The sequence below is a fragment of the Chenopodium album genome, chromosome 17 (assembly GCF_948465745.1).
Source record: "Chenopodium album chromosome 17, dcCheAlbu1.1, whole genome shotgun sequence".
Taxonomy (NCBI): domain Eukaryota; kingdom Viridiplantae; phylum Streptophyta; class Magnoliopsida; order Caryophyllales; family Amaranthaceae; genus Chenopodium; species Chenopodium album.
In genome coordinates, this window is record NC_137850.1 from 14,093,318 (window position 1) to 14,113,913 (window position 20,596).

Below are 20,596 nucleotides of genomic sequence, written 5' to 3' on the forward strand. Positions count from 1 at the left end.
GCTATAGCAGTTGAATCGCCTTATAAGGAGCGAAGCCCTTCTCTATCTCCTTGCCGGATGGTACTCAAGTCAAGACTTGTTTTCTTGGCAGTGATGTTCATTGAGAAGTTGGAGGCAAACAGGAAGGCAAACTTCCTAAAGCTGTCGATACATCCGGCTGGCAGGTTGCCAAACCATTGTTGGGCAATGCCCTTCAATGTAGCCGGGAAGCACCGGCACCACATAGCATCCTCTAGCCCCTTCATGTGCATGAGGTTAGAGTAGGCCATGAGGTGGTCCTCAGGGTTGGTGATACCATCATAAGCACCAACCAACACATTCTTAACCTTGGTCGGCTGTGCCGTCTCGGTTATTTCCTTGGTGAACGCAGAAGTCTGTTCACCAATTTGGAGCAGACGGAGTTGCCAGTCCAAAGGCTGGACGTTATATGCCGCCTGACCCCAAAAGAGGGCCGGCTGCATGAAGTGAGGAGAATACGGACCGTAGACCATAGGGAGTACATACGGTGCATTCCCAATCATCTGAGTGCCAGAATGGACGGTATTACCGCTTGTATGGCTATCATGCAAGGATTAAATGTTCCCTGCAGATGTGTTTTTGAAGTTGTCTGGAAAGCTCGTAGTTTGAGGAGACTTCTTGGCCGGCTGACTCTTGCTAGAGCAAGCCGTTTTCTTTTCGATCAGATCCTTGATCTCACCCTTGAAATTCGTCATGAATTTCATGAGCTCGTCTCTGGTGACTGGAGCCTGACCTCTTGCAGACTAGGTTTCCCCTTCCGGCTGACCAAGGGGCCTACTGGTACCCGCTTGGCTTTCACCTCGTTCCAGAGTGTCTATGGGACGGATGCGCTTAGTAATGAGAGAGCCATCTTTGGCTATGTACGTTTCGACTTGAGGATCATCATCCTCATCATCTGTAAAGACCTCCGACTGGTTAGCCTTGGGGTCAGGAGGCGGTACAGACTCTTGAACCATCCTTGAGGTACTCTCCCCACAGACGGCGCCAAATGTTTTGGGTGTTTTTGTCCCTCGGGAGAGTTACAACTCGAGGACTGATCCGACTGCGCCTGTACCTACAAAACAACGGAGACTCTGGGTGTTTGGAGTTCTGCCTCCGACGATTAAGTTAGTACTTGAATGTGGGTAGGAGAAGGTGCGGAAAATGAAATGTGAGATATTCTCGGATTCCGAAATCAGGTGTTTCTCTGCTGTAAGAGAATGTAGGGTCTGCTGTAATAATTAATTCCTGTCTAGAAAATGGGGGAATATCCCTATTTATAGGGTCATTGGGAAACGTGCCCCTGGTTAGGTCACTCTGACCTAGCTCTGCTGGGCTGCGCCGTATTACGGCTTTCTCAGGATTTGGGCCCTCGAAGGCCGCTTTTTTCTCCCAAGCTCTAGGAGAGACACGTGTTAGATGGAGACTGGTCCAATTCGGACCAACCAGAGTATGACACGTGTCAGGACTTGATTGGCCCACGTGGCATGGGTAAAATTACCCAAAACATCTATCATTCCATGTGTTTGAGAGAATTGAATCTCACATTCTATTGCATTATTGATTTATTATTACGGTATTATTTTGATAAGAAGAAAAGACTTTCACTAATAGAGATAGCAAATATATTTTAGGAAAAATTGTCAAGAATAAAACAACCTTTGGTCGGTCTTCCAAAAATAAAACGACATTTTGATTATGCCATAAATAAACAACCTTTAACATGCATATTTTATTAATAGAACGTGACTGGTTGATAACCTGTTTAATCGGTTAACTGGACACGTGTTATATTATTATTGGTAGATTGTTTTTTTTTAAAACAATTTTCTTGTTAATAAATTGATTTTTTTTAAATAACACAAAAACCGCCAATTAGCCCCCACCTCGTGAACAACCCCCCCCCCCCACCCCCCCCCCCCCCCCCCCCCGCTTTAACAAACCCGTCATCACCACCTCATCCCACCAACCATGAAAACCCCACCGTCACTAATATCCTTCTCCGCGGAATTGACCACTGCACAGTAGCCTCTCTCCTTGAATCCCCCACAAACCAAGCCCCATATCGACACAACCATCTTCTCCTTCAATCCCCCACGCCAAGCCAACCACCTTTCTCGTGGGCTAGTTTTGGAGTAGGATGGTAAAAAGATTGGTTGTGGGGTGGGTGTTAGGATACATGTGCGATGAGGGCTAATGGGCAGTAACTAAAGGGAAAAACAAGGGAGTTTAAGTGGTAGTAGGGAGGGGTTTCAAGTGATTGATGGGGAAGGGAAGGGGAGGGGAGGGGTGAGAAATGGATTTTTTTTTCAAATGTTTTTTTTTATTAAAAATGAATATTTAAAAAAAAAATATTTAAATATAAAAATAAAAAAAATACTAACTAACCATAATGCAACACGTGTTCGGTTATAACCTTTTAAACAAGTTACCGATTTTTTTTATTCTATTTTGTATAGATGTATGTTAAAAGTCGTTTTATTCCAGAATAATCAAAATTAAAGGTTGTTTTATTTTTGGAAGACTGGTACTCACCATAGTATGTTCTTCATAGTTATTCACCAAATATCTAAATCCTTTTGAATACTACAGTATGTACAATCCAATTTATTTATCATTGTCTTCTTCAAGACTAAAACTTGGGGTTTAAATTGTTCAATGCTTGTTCGCTTATTTTAATTTTAATGGGGTTTTTTTATCTTTGAGAGGATTTTAATGGGGTTCTTTCTCTTTCTATTATAATTTCTTTTCAAAAATGATAGTGTTATTAATACTCCGTATTTTATAATAATATGTATATAATGGAAATTATAAACCTTGAAAACAAATCATTGTCAAATAGTGCAAAATTGTTTTTGTTTCTCGAAAGCACTTTTGAAATTTTAGGGCCAAACAGATCTATTTTTGAAAATTGTTTACTAGGAATAGTTTCTTGAAATTAAAACTACTTCTAAAAAACAAAAGTTGATTTTCAAAAACTTGCCAAACTTAACCTTAATAAACTATCAATAATTTATTAAAGTATATAAAGGGTACCTTGAACCAAAGTTTGCATTTGGTGATTTCAATTCCAATCTTTCATTTTCAAGGAAAAACAAAGGAAAAATAGGGGCTTTCTAGAAAGAGTAGCTCTAACTACTCTCTACTAAATCCCTTTTATAAAAATAGCCTTTTTCGTTGCCCCTACACCGTCTTTCCACTACCCATCTGAAGCCTCTCTTCTCCTTCCTTCTCATGATGGGCCTGAAGAGTTGGGGATTAGATTAGTTTTTGCAGCCAGCTCTTTGCCACCATCGTTATTCGATTCTTTATCGCCCTTCTCTTTTTCTTTTTTCTTCTCTTAAAAGGGTTTAGATATAAAGAAAATCTTGAAAATTTAGCAAGATTTTGAAATCTTCGTCGCCAGATCACTGTTGATATCGTCAACGGATTCTTCACTGCCTTCGCTTCGTGGACACCGTCTATAATTTCGACAATTTGTTTACTTGAGCTTCTTTAGCTATATGTTTTAGCTTTTTTTTTTTTTTTTTTTTTTTGTAGTTTGACTTTTAGTATAGAAACTTATTATTGTATATCATGTAGTATTTTAATATTCTGTATTTTTATTCAATCTTTCATCTATTAGTCATTTTCTAAAATAGGGAGATTTTTAGATTCTAGTAGGCTTCTAAGTTCTAAGAGATAGGGGGAATACTAATACCGTGTACCTTTTTCAATAATTAAAAAAAAAATCTCATTTTAAAGGGTATGTGAAAATAGTTTTTTAATTAGTTTTTTAATTCTAATTTTCATATCCTGCCTGTTGCAACAGCTAACAGTTATCCATTTTTGTTTCAGGATTTTGACCTCACTCCTACAACCAACATCATATTAACATCTAATTTATTTAGTAAAAATTGGTCAAAACAATCCCAACTAATGCCCGTTTGCTTAAATTAATCCCAACTTTGGATTATTTTTATATAATCCGAAGCTTGGAGGTTATTTGCTTTTAACGCTCCCAAGTGACCGCTAACCTGTTAAAGAAGTTTTTTTTTTTGGAGGGTTTAAGATACACGTGTTTCCACATGATTGGTTGGAAAAAAATTAAATGAATAAAATAATAAACTAAAAGAAAAAAAAACCCCACCACAACTTTTCGGCAGCCACCCTTTTCCCACCGCCGAGGTACTCCCCCCACCCTAGCGCCATCGTGCCCAGACCCCACTCCCCCGCGCCAACACCGACTTTGACGTTGCCCCTCCCCCTACCGCCAAAACCCCGCCCCAAAACCACCTTATCTAAACTCGAAAACATTAATAAAAAAAAACAACCATTTTCACCGTACAAACCCCCCATTCGGCCCTCCCCCACCCTCGGAACCCTAGGCGCTAGGGTTTTGAAGGTGTGGGAGGTCTGTTTAGGGGGTTAGTATGGTGGGGCTGGGATTTTTTTTTTTAAGTTTTCGTGTTTAGATAAGGTGGTTTTGGCGGTAGGGGGGAGCGCCGGCACGCCAGAGTAAGGGTCAAGGCGCCGACGCGAGGGATTCTGGGCACCGGGAAAGGTTGTGGTTGGTGGGGGACGGTGCGGTGGGTGGGCCTGGGTTTTTGTTTAAGTTTTTTTAAAATTTTTTTTTTTTTTTTATTATTTTTAACAATTCATGAGGCGACCCATGTCACCTAAAAATGTTATAACAGGTTGGTGATCGATTGGAACCATTTTGACCGAATGATCCCCAAAGTTTGAATGATTTAAAACTTATCCAAAGTTGAAATTATTTTGAGCAAACGAGCAAAAATTGGGATTATTTTTACCAATTTTTCCATTTATTTATCTTATGAAAAAACAACACTACTTGGGACTAGCAGGGCATCCGTAGGGAATGTCAATCTTTATACTACAAGGCATAATGCAAGTGTTTTCGTAGTAGTCAAAAATGAACTTATCATACCATGAAGCAGACTCAAATTGCGAGCTTAGCATACTTCATGAAGCAAACTGAGTGCAGTGGCTACATTACTACACTAAATCACTTTGATAATGCCCTATTTAAAAAACGATCACGGTTCCACAATATCAAAAATTAGCGGTTATCAAAAAAGAAAAAAAAAAAAAAGCATAACCTAACTACATAAATCTCATCACCTAGCATTTACACTATATCCACTTCCTCAAGTTCTTCCTCAAGTTCTTCACGTCCGTCCACATCAACATTCTCGTCATCACCCTCATACTGCATTCAAGTACAATCATTAATTGTCAAAAACAAGTACAAAATTTATCATTACAATAAATTTTGGTATAAGGAGCTCCAAAGTCCAAACATTCAACATTGATAGAAACAGAATTATACACAACCAGTGCTATATTTATTTATCAGATGATAAGGAAATCCAAGCATGTAATTACAAAAGCTCCAATTAGAAGTCCAAGAGTCAAACTCAGAAAACTCATTAAACAAACCTGAATATAATTATTTTGTGATACAGTAGGAAGGGGAGGAAGTAGAAATGGCAAGCTATTCTCAACACATTTTGGAGTTCCTAGCATCTCAGGATTTTCTTCTGCTTCCAGCTCAATAAAATCATCAACTGCATGAGCAGCCATGCTGGTTGGTGGCACCACAAAATTTGACTCTTTCACTTGCTAATTATCAAAGTTACGGAAGAAAATTAATGGTTAAAAAGGGGAAAAACTTTTCTGAACTAGTGCTAGTACAAATGAAAATCTTGGTTCTATTATATACAGTGCGAGCAGCCAAGCACTTAGCTTTGCGTAATTTAAAATGATCCAAACACAATTGAGCATACCCAAATTTTATCAGACAAACTCAACTCAAAATACAGTACCTTGATGGAATTAACCTGATCCTAATAAAATTTCCCCGATATATTGATTTAATATTCATAATATGCCAATTGACAATAGACTTAAATAGAAATTGAACTGAAACAATTATAACCACTAAAACCAAATTGTATGACCTTAACTTATTTAACCTACATTAAAATCAACTCATTATGCAATTTTACGAGTTTCATTATGTTAAAGTCATCTTGATAACGCAATTCTCTGGGCTCAAAATTTCGTCAATATGGATTAGTTCTCTTCACCTTTTTAAGGTATTCTGATCTGGAACTTTAAATTTTGGTATGGTCTGGTTGGCCAGATTTTTATTTATGGCCTAAATCATTATATTTATAATATTAATTTTTTGGTTTTATCTTGTCTAGTCTGAATCTGTTCTAACCTAGTCTAATCTGATCTATTTTAACAAGAATTAGTAAAAGTTGATAAGAATAAGGTGAAGAGAACAAAGCCTACGTCTCAACATGCAATAAAGGTGTGCGCAACCTTCTATTGCTCAATCCACAAAATAAGCTATAGCAGGGAAAATGTCACACACACACACACACATGATTTTGGAAGCAATTACAGTCAACAAAATAAAAACAACTGGATATTTTTCTGCAGTTAAAATCTCATTAATTAGACTATTTTGGAGGTTTTTGAACAAGCCAAACAAGTCTCTAAGAAAAAAACAGAATATCTCTTTCAAAAAGTCAAAAGCACGGGAGAGAAAAATGCTTCTTAAAAGCCCAAGGATGAAAAAACCAGGGGAAGAAAAGGACAAAGGTTTACCTTATCAAAAGGATCAAAGTGCTTAGAAGCAATATTTTGCAGCTGGGGGTTCTCTTTAGATAGTCCTGCCACAGCTTCTTGATGACCACCAAAGGGCACAAGTGGATTTCTCCGAGAACCCAAAACTCTGGCTCCATTTCCTCTTGCCGTAGTTGCTGCATTTGTAATATAATATAAGCACATTTGATAATGTTTACATGATAAAGCTTATTTAGTGTGGCTTCCATAGTGCATACCCCCCAGTAGCCAACGTATTTCTTGTAATAAAGTTAAAGCCACAAGGGAAAATAATTTAGAAATATCAAAAATTTATACAGGGGCATATTAATTTGTGAAAATTAAGCAATGGTTATATTTTGAATACAATCAAAGTATTATAAGCAGCAATAGAAAAATGCTTCTTAATTTGTGAAAATAAGAAGCATTTTTCTATTGCTACTCATTATACAGTAGCAATAGAATATGAAATATCACTTTAAACATCAATTTAAGATTTAGTTAAAACATCAATTTTAAATCTCACTTAAAACTAACTGCCAATTGCTCCACCTCTACAAAAATATGGATAGTACTTGTTCTTTTTTAAGTTGTTCAATTCTTTTTCAATTTATCTCCTTCCGTCCATTCTCCAGATTTACTTTGTCTTCTGTTACAACTAACCTTTTTTTTTTTTTTTTTTATCCAGATATGAATTTTAGTAAATCCACTTATATTGTGATATACTTGGTAGCGATTTTTTATATATTCAATTAAATATCAGTTATATGCAAGATACAACAAAAAATAAAAGCTGAAATAAGAAAATTGCATATTACAAAAATAATAAATAAAAAATTAATAAAACCAAATAAATTCATATTTTGAGTGAATCACGGTCAGGTCAGTCGTAACTCACAAAGATTCAGCCACATAAATTAATTAACAAATTGAGTAAGTGAAAATAATTTCACTAAAGGCAGCATCTAAATGAAAATTTGAGACAATCTAAACCATATAGCAACAGACCCTTCGATGAACCTTTCTATACATGAGATAACTTCAAAAAAAAAAAAAAAAAAAAAAAAAAAAACGTTTTCCTTAGAAGCCCAAACAAGAACTTTTTATGTTCTCTTCACTTAAAATAAAATAATCAGAATGTCTAGACTGGATTGGTTTAAATTTTCGAGTTTGCTCCGGTCTAGTGACCGTATTTGTACGTTACTTTTTATTTTTTTTTTTGACATATGTTGATTTATTACACTATTTACACACTCTCCTTTGACTATATATGTAATGTACACACAAGGAAAAATAAAGTCATGTGGGATCTTGTTAGATTTGTCTCCAAGTATATATTCATAATATTAACTTTTTATCAATTTTACTTATAGATAATTTATAACATTAATGGTCGACATTATGCATTTACAAATGTGAAAAATAATAGGAAATGTGTCAACTAATAAAAACAGAGAGATTCATATATAAGAAATTATCAAGTAAGGTCTTGTTAAGCTTCCCTACTTTGGCTGCCACCCCCATAAAAGATTTCCAGTTAACATACCCGTATAAGACTTATATGCCAAGGAAAACGAGTATCCAAGTGTCCAATGAGCCAGTCAGCCACCGGAGACCCTTGGTAACTCATGCCCAGCTTCTCCTGCCCTCCCTTTTACCCTTTCCCCACATACTCCTTGCACACATTCAGCCACCAGGAAAGGGGGTCAATGATTTCATACAATAGCACGGTGCGGAGGTTCATTGGCTAAATGGATTATTCAGTAGGTAGGGGATGGTGCCCCCCCCCCCCCCCTCTCTTTGCTCTCAAGTCATGGTAAAGGTCCACTGATCACGGAGACCATTGCTGGGGCTGGTAGCATGAAGATGGAACAGCAGAGGAATGACCGAATGAGACAGCAAAGGAAGGAGCAAGGTTCATGTTGCAACTACCAATATTTTCTCTCTTTTATGAAATAAACGGTCAAATGTGCTAATGTCAAGAATCTTTGACAAAGCAAACACAGAAGGATATATTAGTCCCAAATTTCAAAAACACAAGTAACACAGGGATAAAATAAATTGCACTGTAAAAGATCTGTCAGGGTACAGGGCTACCACATAGAATTTCCAAAAAAAACCAATAGGATGTCAATCCAAAACTACTCACACACAATTCATACAAGCCACCTTTCAAACTCAACATTTAAGAACATTGCAACATGGAAACAGCCATGTACTTTTTTCTTGTCTTATTTTGTTCTACCCACTTCTACTTTTCTCTATTTTTAGCAAACAATTTATACCATCTTAACCTCCACAACGTCACCTATCTACTATTTACATTATCTATTACATAATTGATCTCAAAGGAAGCACAGACAACTACTGAAAGGATGTACATTACCTGACTTTCTTCCTTTTGAGGCTTCCATGCTATTGTGTACCTGCTTCTTTGCAGGAGAAGCAGAGTCTTTTACTTCTGGAAATTCTTCATTACTAGTAACGTTGACATCCAGGTTTTCACTAACACCAACAATCGGTATAGCATCTGTACCAAGCTCCCCCACTAGCTGTTCAAGTTGAATCTGAGACCTAAAATCACACAAGACATCTGTAAGAGCAATTAACATAAAAAAAAATAGCAAGATTTTGGTAAGACACAAAAAAAAAAAAAAAAACAAAAAAAAAAAAAAAAAAAAAAAAAAAAAAACAACAACAACAACAATAACAACCACACAACTACCACCCCTAGCAAAATCTAGAAAGGTCAAAGTGTACAAAACTACAAACTGTTGCATCAAACAAGCTTTGAGGCTATTTCCCAAACAACAAGAGGAAAAATAAAACTAAAAATGTCTTGATATATACATACATATACTGAAAAGTGGGTATTTGTTTTTTGTTGTTTTAGGTAGTACTTTATATTAGCTTTATCGCTTTGTTTTGCCCTCTTCTAGCTCTAATTAGTTTGATTTTTCTTTTTTAGTACTTTCTTATATTTGTAGGATTTTCCTTGTTGGTGTTGTTTTAATTGTCCTTGCGTTTGATCCATATTTGCAAGCTTATTAATGATCAAAAAAATGGTGGATTAGCGTGGCCGACTATAAGGGGGAGCACCTTGAGTGATGGCCTCCTCTTTGAATAAAATATAATTTTCTAAAAAAAAGAAATAAATAAAATTTTTATAAATAAATACATATGACAAGTATTTATCTATAGATCAATCAATCAATCAATCAAAGCCTTAATCCCAAAAGTGGGGTCGGCTAACATGAACCAAATTTGATTATTCCGTGTAGTCATCAACATAAATCTTTCTCCTCCATCCCTTACGATCCAAAACTTCATCCTCACGTAAATCCATGCACTTCATATCCTTCCTCACTCCTTCCAACCAAGTCATCTTTGGTCTCCCTCTTCCTCGTTTAATCCCTCCATGGTCCCACTCTTCCACTCTTCGCACCGGTGCACCCTCGGGTCTCCGTCTTACATGTCCAAACCAACGCAGACGATTTTCCCTTAATTTATCTACAATGCCCGCCACACCTACTTTCTTGCGAATAACCTCATTTCTGATTCTATCTCTTAAAGTGTTTCCACACATCCACCTTAACATGCGCATTTCCGTAACCTCCATCTTTTTAATATGCTCTTTCTTAGAAGCCCAACATTCTGTACCATAGAGCAACACTGGTCTTATGGCAGTCCTGTAGAATTTTCCCTTCAACTTTAAGGGAATGCTGCGGTCGCATAGCACTCCCGTGGCCGCTCTCCATTTAAGCCACCCTGACTTAATCCTGTGGGTCACGTCTTGATCAATGTCACCATTCTTCTGGATGATCGACCCTAGGTACTTACAACATTCACTCATGGTCAAATCCTTTCCATCCAAACTCACCACTTCATTGCTTGTCCCCCTCTGAGTGCCAAAACGACATACCAAATATTCAGTCTTACTCCGACTTAGCTTAAACCCTCTAGATTCCAACCTTTGCCTCCATTGCTCCAACTTGACATTAACCCCATCCTTAGTCTCATCCACCAAAACGATATCATCTGCGAACAGCATACACCATGGAACCTCATCTTGAATTGGTCTAGTTAATTCGTCTAGAACCGTTGCAAAAAGAAAAGGGCTTAATGCAGACCCTTGATGCAATCCGATTGTAATAGGGAAATCTTTTGTCAACCCTCCGCATGTCCTCACATTTGTTGACACATCCCGATACATATCCTTAACTAGGTCTACATACCTTCGTGGGATACCTTTCTTCAACATTGCCCACCAAAGTATCTCTCTTGGCACCTTGTCATATGCCTTCTCTAAATCAATAAAGACCATATGAAGATCTTTCTTCTTTACCCTATAAAACTCCATCATTTGTCTTATCAAATGGATTGCCTCCATAGTAGATCTCCCAGGCATAAAACCAAATTGGTTATCTGAAATGCTTGTGCATGCCCTCAACCTTTGTTCAATCACCCTTTCCCACAACTTCATAGTATGGCTCATAAGCTTAATTCCTCGATAGTTAGAACAATCTTGAGCGTCTCCTTTGTTTTTATAAACCGGGACCAAGGTGCTCTTCCTCCAATCTTGTGGGATCCTTGTAGCCGTCCATATCTTGTTGAAAAGGTTTGTTAACCAATCAATACCAATCTTACCCAAACACCTCCACACCTCTATCGGTACCCCATCAGGGCCAACCGCCTTCTTAGGTTTCATCTTCCTCAGTGCAATCTCCACCTCTACTCTCCTAATCCTTCGCACATACTCCATGTTGATTTCTTCATCACTCATAGAGGTATCTCCTATCACAACTCCATTACTTCCATTAAATAATTCATCGAAGTACCCCTTCCACCTGTCCTTGATGCCCTCCTCTTGCACTAGGACCATTTGGTTCTTATCTTTGACACACTTCACCATGTCAATATCCTTCCTTGCCTCTTGTCTTCTCTTTGCCATCTTATAAATGATCCTTTCTCCCTCCTTGGAATCAAGCTTTTCATAAACCTCCTGATATGCCTTTTCTTTTGCTTGGCGAACAGCTGCCTTTGCCTTACTCTTAGCCTCCTTATACGCTGCAAAGGTTTCATCACTCCTACATTTTCCTAAGGCTTGATAGCATTCCCTTTTTTGCTTAATTACTGCTTTCACCTCTTCATTCCACCACGAAGTATCTCTCTGTACCGAAGTTCTTCCCCTTACTTCCCCTAAGACCTCTTTGGCCACTCTTAGGAAACAGTTCTTCATTCGTAACCAGGTCATGTCCGGATCCACCTCTCCATCCCAATCCGCTTCTTCAATTACCTTTTCTGTAAAAACCTTAGCTTTTGCATCCCTTAGGGTCCACCATCTTATCCTTGGTTCTTCTTGTCTAACTTTTTTCTTCGCCTTCTCTTTCAGACGAATAGTCATTACCAATAGCCGGTGTTGGGTGACCACACTCTCCCCTGGGATAACCTTACAGTTTATGCAACTTTGTCTATCTATGCTCCTTGTGAGCAGGAAGTCTATTTGAGTTGCATTTGCTCCATTCCGAAAAGTTATCAAGTGTGAATCCCTCTTCTTAAACCAAGTATTAGCCAAAATTAAATCATATGATTGGGCAAAATCCATAATAGCTTCACCACCGGCGTCCCTCTGCCCATACCCAAAGCCTCCATGGACACTCTCATAGCCATCTCGGCTCGCCCCAACGTGCCCATTTAGATCCCCTCCAATATATAACTTCTCTGAGTGGTGGACACCCTGCACCACCTCGTCTAGGTCCTCCCAAAATTGTCGTTTCTCTTCTGCATCTAAACCCACTTGGGGAGCATAAGCACTGATAACATTCACAATCTCCTTGCCACATAGCAACTTCAGCCTTATCAACCTATCGTTCTTCCGATAGACCTCGATCACCTCTTTTGCCAACCTCTCATCGAGAACCACACCAACTCCGTTCCTAGCTCCACCATTCCTTGTTCTGTGGCTCGTTTCTTGCCCAACATACCATACCTTATACCCCAAAACCAAGCCTCGAGCTCCTTCTCCTGTCCATCTTGTCTCTTGGAGGCACATGATGTTCACGCGTCGTCTTTTCATTACTTCTACCAATTCTGCTGATTTTCCCGTAAGAGACCCCACATTCCAAGAACCAATCCGCAAACTAAATTCTTTTCTCCCACGCTCCCTCCTGATCCCAACTCCAAGTCCTTGATTATTTGACACCACAATTGGGCAATATGGCGCGTCGCTTCTGGGCGACGACCTAGCAACCCTTACATACTTATCACTGCACCCGGGTCTGGGAAGTGCAGCGCGTCGCTCAGTAGGGACCTAGCAACCCTTACAAGTATTTATCTATAGATATTCCTATTTTTTTTTCTAATTATGCGCACAAGACCACAACCATGTCAATAATTTTTATCTTACCTACTTCTCTCTCTCTCATCTAAATCTTGTGGAGCATGACAAAATTTCGATACTGTGGCCGAATATAATTAAATAATTCGAATTAATTATCTAACAATAATATAAGGGGTAAATTATTTTGTTTGTCAATTATATATGAAATATATTTTCGTTGTTCAGGGGCACCTTTTTAGCCTTCGCTTTGCGCCCCAAATCTGTCCAGTATTTGACTAAAAACAATTCATTTTGGAATAATAACTAGACAGCATTGGCGTGGCCTCTCCAACAGGCATTGAAACATTATACCATGTAGCTGAAATAAGCATGCAAGGGCTCTCAATATTCTGAGTTGTTGCTGTTCACCATAGGTGTGGCCTCACCACCTGTTAGGAGCGGTCTCAACTCTCTATCAAGGTATGGCCTCTTCCACATTTTGCAGAGTTCCCTACCTTCCCCTTGCAGCCGAGGAGAGTTTTATAGGAGCGACCTGTCATGTGCTGAGTGATCCCTTAGTCTTTTGCACGCGCGCCCACTAACTTCCTTCCCCAAGGTTGCTAGTCAAGGCTTACCCCGAGTATTGCTTATAGCAAGTAAGGCAACGAAAGCTAAAGTAAGTAAGTAAGCACAAGAGAGAGAATAAGTTTAAGAGAACTTGTATTGCTTGAGAGAGAGTGTTGTACAAATGCTTCCATGGATTGCAAAATGAGGGGAAGGTCCCTATTTATAGGCCTCCCAAGTAACTAGAATGTTCTACTCTAGATCTTTCTAACCTCCTCAAATGGAGGGTCCTAGAAGCTAACTTTTCTAGAGCCTTCTACACATTTCTGATTTCCTACTCATATGTACATCTTTCCGGAGTATTTTACACTACTCTAGAGATTACAAGTATGTACAAGAGCAACCTAGAAACTTCTAGAAGCTTCTGGACGCATCCCGAGTCTCCTAGCGTATTCTGGAAGGTTTCGGACTCCTCCTTGAAAATCTGGCTGCACCATTGTGTTCCTTGGGTCCAAAAACGGTGGACCACCAAGTTTGGGCTCATTTGGATTCCATTTGGTCTCCCAAATGACCCATTATTGTGTTATTGTCAATGCAGTGTTTACTAGTATTCCAGCGGGGGTGCTAAATAAAGCTCTATAGGGGGAAGGTGCTCACTAGCACCCATGGGCATCTCCCTTGGCCCAAGTTGTTGCCTACTGCCCATACGACCGCATTGACGCTATCAAGGGTGTGGGACATGAGTCGTGACAGACCTCTCTGCATTTGAGGAGCCACCTCACCTATTCTCTGCTAAAGATGCTGCCCAAATGTATGGAGCGGCTGCACCTTTGTTCTCCAGAGATTATTTTGACTAGCGGTGTGTTTGGATAGAGAAAGGGGAAGGGGTGGGAATGGAAGGGGAGAGAAGAATGATGAGTTTTCCTTCTAAATCTCTCCATTGTTGGAGAGATCAATTTCTTACAATTTAATACCTCCATATCTCTCCCCTCCAATTTCTTTCTTCCCTCATTTGTTATCCAAATGAAAAATAATTCATCTCTCCATTTCCCTCTACTTCCTTTCCCTCCATTTCCTTCAATCCAAATAAAGTGTAAGCCTCCTAGATAATTTGAGGAGATAAATGGCCCCCTTTGGCTCATTTTGTAGAGAAAGTTAATTTTTATGGGTTAGTAGTTCCTAGTAATGTTTCTTTTCTCTATCTTTCTTTCTCCCTCTCAGCTAATTACACAATAGCACATTGCAAAATAAACTTGCCTCTTCAGTTCATCTTGCAGCCGAGAGTGATGAACATGTGCCCTAATGAGCTTCTTGATTTTTGAATTAACTCTGAAAAAATCATCACCAAACAGACAGGAGTAATGCTCATTATTATAAATCAACAATTCAGAAGCAGAACAGGAATTTAAATTAGGATTAGAAGGATTCAGAGCAAAGAGTTACCTTCTAGATTTTTCCTTTTCATCACACAATTGAGCCTCGAGATCCCTAATCCTAGAAGACAAATTATCTGCTTCTTGTACCCTCTCCTGGAATGCAATCTGCAAGCAAAGGCTTAATGCTTAGCATCTATTCAGATTGCATGAATTAATCATGGCACTAAAAATAAATAACAGTGCTAGTATAGCAACAAGATTTCTAATCCTAGAAGAGAAGCTGTTTGCTTCTCTCACCCAGCTCTCCCAAAAGCTCAGAAACAGATTTTTCCTTTGACGATGATGGGGGTATCCTGCTGTTTCTCAATGTAGTAGGCCAATTGAATTTCTAAGAACTTATTTCAAAGAAAGATGCTCTAAATTTTGGCACCTCTCCAAGTAAGAATCTTTAAAGGCACCTCTCTGAGGAACAAAGTAGATAGCAATTGCAGTTCTTAGTACCATATGAAGTGAACACAAACCCAATGTAACGTCTTTTTCTAACACAAAACATAGAGATTTACTTATATCACGGAATGCTAAATTACAAGTTCAAGCCAATAGCTTGTTATAATGTAACCATTAGAAACCAAGCATTCAAGTGAAGTGAACCATGCGATGGTCCAAATACCAGCAAGCCAAATGGCAAAAGCAATAGTAAACAAACAACACAAACTCCAAGGCTAGATCTAAAGTTGAATGGAAATATAATTCAAAACAGAAAAACAACATAGGAGAAAATACAAATTAGATTTAGCAACTGGCTGCCATGTAGCAGCAGAATAGATAGGTTTTGTAAACTTGCAAATAGGCACTGGCTACATCGAAGTGAGTCACAAAGCCTAGCATCATTTCTAGGGAGTAGATAGCGACCCAATGAACCATGTGTTTATTCTATTGGAATTTGACTTATATTAGTTTGCCTAATCCAATTAAGCCAAACATGAATTAGCATTCAAAAGTTGAAAATATAATCCGAAAATTAAAATGCTATCAACAAACACAAGCAATTATCCCACAAAATCAAAAACCAAAATAAGAACCATGAATCACAAGCCAAAATAAAAAAATAAAAAAATTACGGAATCTTACACATAAACGAGGCCATCCTCAATGTCATTAAAAGTAGTGGCAGCTTTCCAAGAATGAAACCCTTTAAATGAAGAATTTTCTAATCCCAACACTTGTTTATGACATTCAATCTAGGACTAGTAGATTTCAAGATTTCTACCCTTCCAAGCAGCATAGTATGACTACCCTAGCAATTATTTCTAGAAATGCTCGATAGTTTCAGTGAATTATAATCAATTAACTCAACAAATTCTATAAAACTTGCCCTTTTTAGATGTATACTCACAGAGTCAGGGATGGAGGAGGAAGATTTTTGTCGACTACAAGAATCAAATTTGGTTCATGTAGCCGACCCTACTTATGGGATTAAGGCTTTAATTGCTTGATTCACATAGAAGTATACCCAAACATGACAAAATCTATAAAAGTAGAATAACACTTATTAAATGACAGGACTATCAAAATACAAATAAATTCTACAACTAAAATCAAATATGTCAACAATATCAATTAAGAAAATCAAATATGTCAAGAAAATAAAGTAAAATTATTAAAATTTGTGATTGCAGACTTCAATTATTTTTATATGAAATCGGGAAAAAAATCGATCATAAATCTTCTAAAAAGTTGCAAAAACATGAATTGAAAATAATTTTTTTTGATAATTTAGGTTAGGGAATTTTGACTTTTACCACCTCCAAAATACGACTTAATTGATTTTACCACCTCCATAAAAAAAAAAGATTTATTTTACCACCACATAAAAAATAAAAGTTGGCTTTTACCACCAATCACCTCCAACTAACGGATTCTGTCCATAAATCTGTTAGTGGGGCCTACCTTGCACACGTGTCGCCATATTATTGGGCAAATTTTAAAAAAAATTAAAAAAAAAACAAAAAAAAAAATTAAAAATTAAAAAACCTAAAACTACCCCAGCCACCACCACAGCGCCACCCCCGCGCCACCGCCGCCTTCCCCCCAACTCACCACAGCCCTCCCCGAAACCACCACCCGCGTCGCACCACCAGCCCCAACCCACCTAAACCCTCCCCCTCCCTTTCCCGCAACCATATCGCCCCCAAAAACCACCAAACCCAAAACCCTCGTCCCCCCTAAACGGCCACGAATCCGGCCTTAAAAGGCCAAAATCGGCCGGTTAAGGCCACTAAGCCCCAAAATCGGCCGATTTCAGCCATTTGTGGTCAGATTCGTGGCCGTTTTGGGGAACGAGGGTTTTGGGTTTCGTTATTTTCGGGGGCGACAGGGTTGCGCGAAAGGGAGGAGGTGGGTTCAGGTGGGTTGGGGCTGGTGGTGCGACGCCGGTGGTGGGTTCGGGGAGGGCAGTGCTGGGTTGGGGAGAGGGCGGTGGTGGCGATGTGGTGGTGCATGGAAGATCAGGGAAGATGAAGAAGAAACGTCAAAAAGGTGGGCCCTACTAACGGATTCATGGACGGAATCCGTTAGTTGGTGGTAAAATCAAATTTTTGGAAATTTTGTTGGTGGTAAAATAAATCTTTTTTTATGGAGGTGGTAAAATCAATTAAGTCGTTTTTTGGAGGTGGTAAAAGTCAAAATTTCCTTTAGGTTATTAATCTGTGAAATAAATTTCGTTTCATATTTTTTCATATTACTATATGATTTATGCACAATTTTTCCCCATTATATATGGGAATATACAAATAATGAAATCTACTATCACGAATTTTTATAATTTTAATTGATATTATATATATTTAATTTTTTTTTTATTGATATTATTAAAATATTTGATATTATTTGTAGAATTTCTTTCTATCTTGATGATACATTTGACGCGTTATAACCTAGTTGTAAAGATTTTTTTTATCATATCAAAACAAATGATGCAATCATACGCCTCATAACACCCTTAATAGGGCAAGTTGGAAATTATTGAGTTTATTAATTGGAATACATTAAAACTAGTGAGCATTTCCAGAATTAATTTCTAGGGCTTACTTCTAATAAGTTAACTATGCTATGTTGTTTGAAAAGGTAGAAATCCTGGAATCTACATGTCCTAGAAATCTAGAATGAATGTCATTAACAAGTGTCGGGATTTGAAAAATCTTCATTTCAAGAGTTGCATACATGGGACTCTACCAATGCTATTTTGAATGACATAGAGGACTTGCCTCTTTCTAATCAATGTAAGATTTAAATATTGTGATTTATTTTTTTTATTTTAATTTGTGATTTTGTGGGATAATTGCTTGTGTTTGTTGATAGCATGTTAATTTTCGAATTTTATTTTCAACTTTTGAGTGCTACTTCGTGTTAGATTTAATTGGATTGTATAGGTAAGATAACTCATATTTCGATAGAAAAAAAATGGTTCACTCGGTTGCTATATATACCCTAGAAATGGTGCTAGGCTTTGTCACATTTATATATTATTACAAGTAGTCATAGCCTATATTGCAAGTTCACAAAAACTAATCTATTCACTACATGGCTACTCTGCCCTATGTTCTTTTGTTTTAAAGTTGCATCTCCATTTAACTTTTAATCAAGCCTTGTAGTTTGTTGTTTGGTTACTACTACCTTAGTTATTTGGCTTGCTTATTTTTGGACCACCGCATGCTTCAACTCACTTGCATGATTTCTAATGGATTGTGGTGAATTTTATTGTGGACCACACTACTCAGGACTAGGACTTGGAATTGCAATTCCTAACAATCCTCTCCCAAACTAAACTAAGACTACCACCTTCCCCTTTACCCCAAGGCCACCACCACCATAGCTACTACCCAAGTGCTTGATTTTCAATAATGATTAAACTTATTGTTTACTATCTTTACATAAATTATCATAAGCAATCCTCACAAGAGCACATGCTATTGCAATATTCAGACTAAAGATTTAACAAACCCAACATTGAGTAAGGAAACTTCAGCAAATATTTACCAAATTAAGTATATAGAGATAAAACTAACCTCCATCTGACTTTTTTGGTGAAATAGCACATCAACTTCATACTCAAGTTGTGTAAGCTACAAGACATTTGAGACCATGCCATATGAGTACAATACTCAACTTGGAAAATGAAATGCATGAGCAACAAGAAAAAAGACACAGTGCAAGCAAAGCCCTTTATACCTCATCCTCAACCACGTTTCTGGAATTAGATAAGATATGAAGTTTGTCCTTCTCGCTTTCTGCTGACCCATTTTGACATTTGAAACCCCCAGAAAATTTATTTTGACCATCCTCATGCTCATGTGTCGTTAATTTTCTACCATTATAAAATCAAAAAATTAAATAAGCTTAATTGACCATCATGTAAATACTTGAAAACTGATGAGACATCAACATCACTATTTTATTAATCTGAAAGACAAAATGCAATAAATTACAAGGTCTTTGAACAATACACGATTGCCAAACAGTTTAATTAAAAAACAAAGAATTAGTAATTAGGACTATAAGCCTGCAATGCTTAACAAAATCTCTAACTAATTTATGTAATAGATCAATCTGGAGGGGTAGTATAGGTATTCTACTTTATATTAGTTTATTCGGGTTAATAGTCCTTAGTATAAATAGGTAGAGAGGAATAGAATGAAGGTAGGCAGAAATTGATTAGGGAAACCTAGAGAGAGTCATGGCCTAAAGCCATTTTGGAGAGTTGTGAGCTAAACTCACTTTTGAGGATTGATAGCCTTAAGCTATTATCCTATCTTTTGTAACCTTTCAACCATTATCAATCAAACTCCAAGCTTTAATCTTTATTTACTCGCATTATTAAATCAGATTTTAATCCTAGAAAGTCAGTCCATTACACTTGGTACCAGAGTGGTGTTCCTGGTTGTCCGGTGCCGGAAACCACCACTACGAAATTTTGATTAAAAAAAAAAAAATGGTGTTTGTTATTGCTGGAAGAGAGGCATCACAGCTTATGCAAAATTGGATCCAGGAGGGATTCGCATACATTTCCAGCAAGAGATAGCGTGGAACTTCAGATTTGAATGATGAACGAAGAGTCCGATGTGAGCTTCAACTTTCTGAGTTTAATGGGAGGAATCTGGATGACTGGGTACTTCAACTAGAGGATACTTTCCAATTTTTCCAGTTAGACGAGGAGGTGAAATTGAAGGCTGCCATTATAGGGCTTAGCGGCGAAGCGTTGGAGTGGTTCGAATGTGAGCACAGGTGGCTACCAATACAGGAGTAGCGGGTTCTGAAGAGAGTGTTGGCGAGTCATTTCGGCTCGTCATCTATAACGTCCTGGCATGAGCAACCAACTCCAGTTCTGACACAATCAATCGAAGAGGAAACGAAGGTGCCATCTCAGATATTCTCAAAGGAGGTAGAGGAAATCACGAAGAGAATCAGCGTAAATGTTCAAACAGAATTGGACAAAATCACTACCAAAGTCGAATCTCCCATGAAGATGAAGGGAGAAGATCGTCAAGCAAAATCAGAAGACGAAAATGCGGATGATATAGCGGAGGAGCAGGTACACACCAAGTCAGAAGATGAAAATGGGATTTTTGTTGGGGGTGTAACTCATGGTGGCTCCAAAAACTTTAAACGCGAGTTGGGTTGCGAAGTTGAAGATGTCACAAGAAAAGTTAAACCTGGTGGAAGG

General features: G+C 38.0%; 1 protein-coding gene across 3 annotated transcripts in view; it reads right to left on the reverse strand.

The window, feature by feature from the left end:
* Positions 1–4,754: 4,754 nt before the first annotated feature.
* Positions 4,755–20,596, reverse strand: part of LOC145587627 (zinc finger CCCH domain-containing protein 13-like) — a 33,009-nt gene continuing 17,167 nt past the window's right edge. For 2 of the 3 annotated variants that reach the window (XM_081644355.1, XM_081644354.1), the window contains exons 5-12: positions 19,105–19,240; positions 18,942–18,998; positions 14,942–15,039; positions 14,756–14,827; positions 9,002–9,189; positions 6,619–6,773; positions 5,440–5,622; positions 4,756–5,209 (exon numbers count right to left, since the gene is read on the reverse strand). In XM_081644355.1, the coding sequence (XP_081500481.1) occupies positions 5,129–5,209; positions 5,440–5,622; positions 6,619–6,773; positions 9,002–9,189; positions 14,756–14,827; positions 14,942–15,039; positions 18,942–18,998; positions 19,105–19,240 (970 nt within the window). In that variant the 3' untranslated portion in view covers positions 4,756–5,128. Of the gene's footprint in view, positions 5,210–5,439; positions 5,623–6,618; positions 6,774–9,001; positions 9,190–14,755; positions 14,828–14,941; positions 15,040–18,941; positions 18,999–19,104; positions 19,241–20,596 lie in introns of all 3 variants that reach the window. The other variant, XM_081644356.1, reaches the window with a different exon arrangement.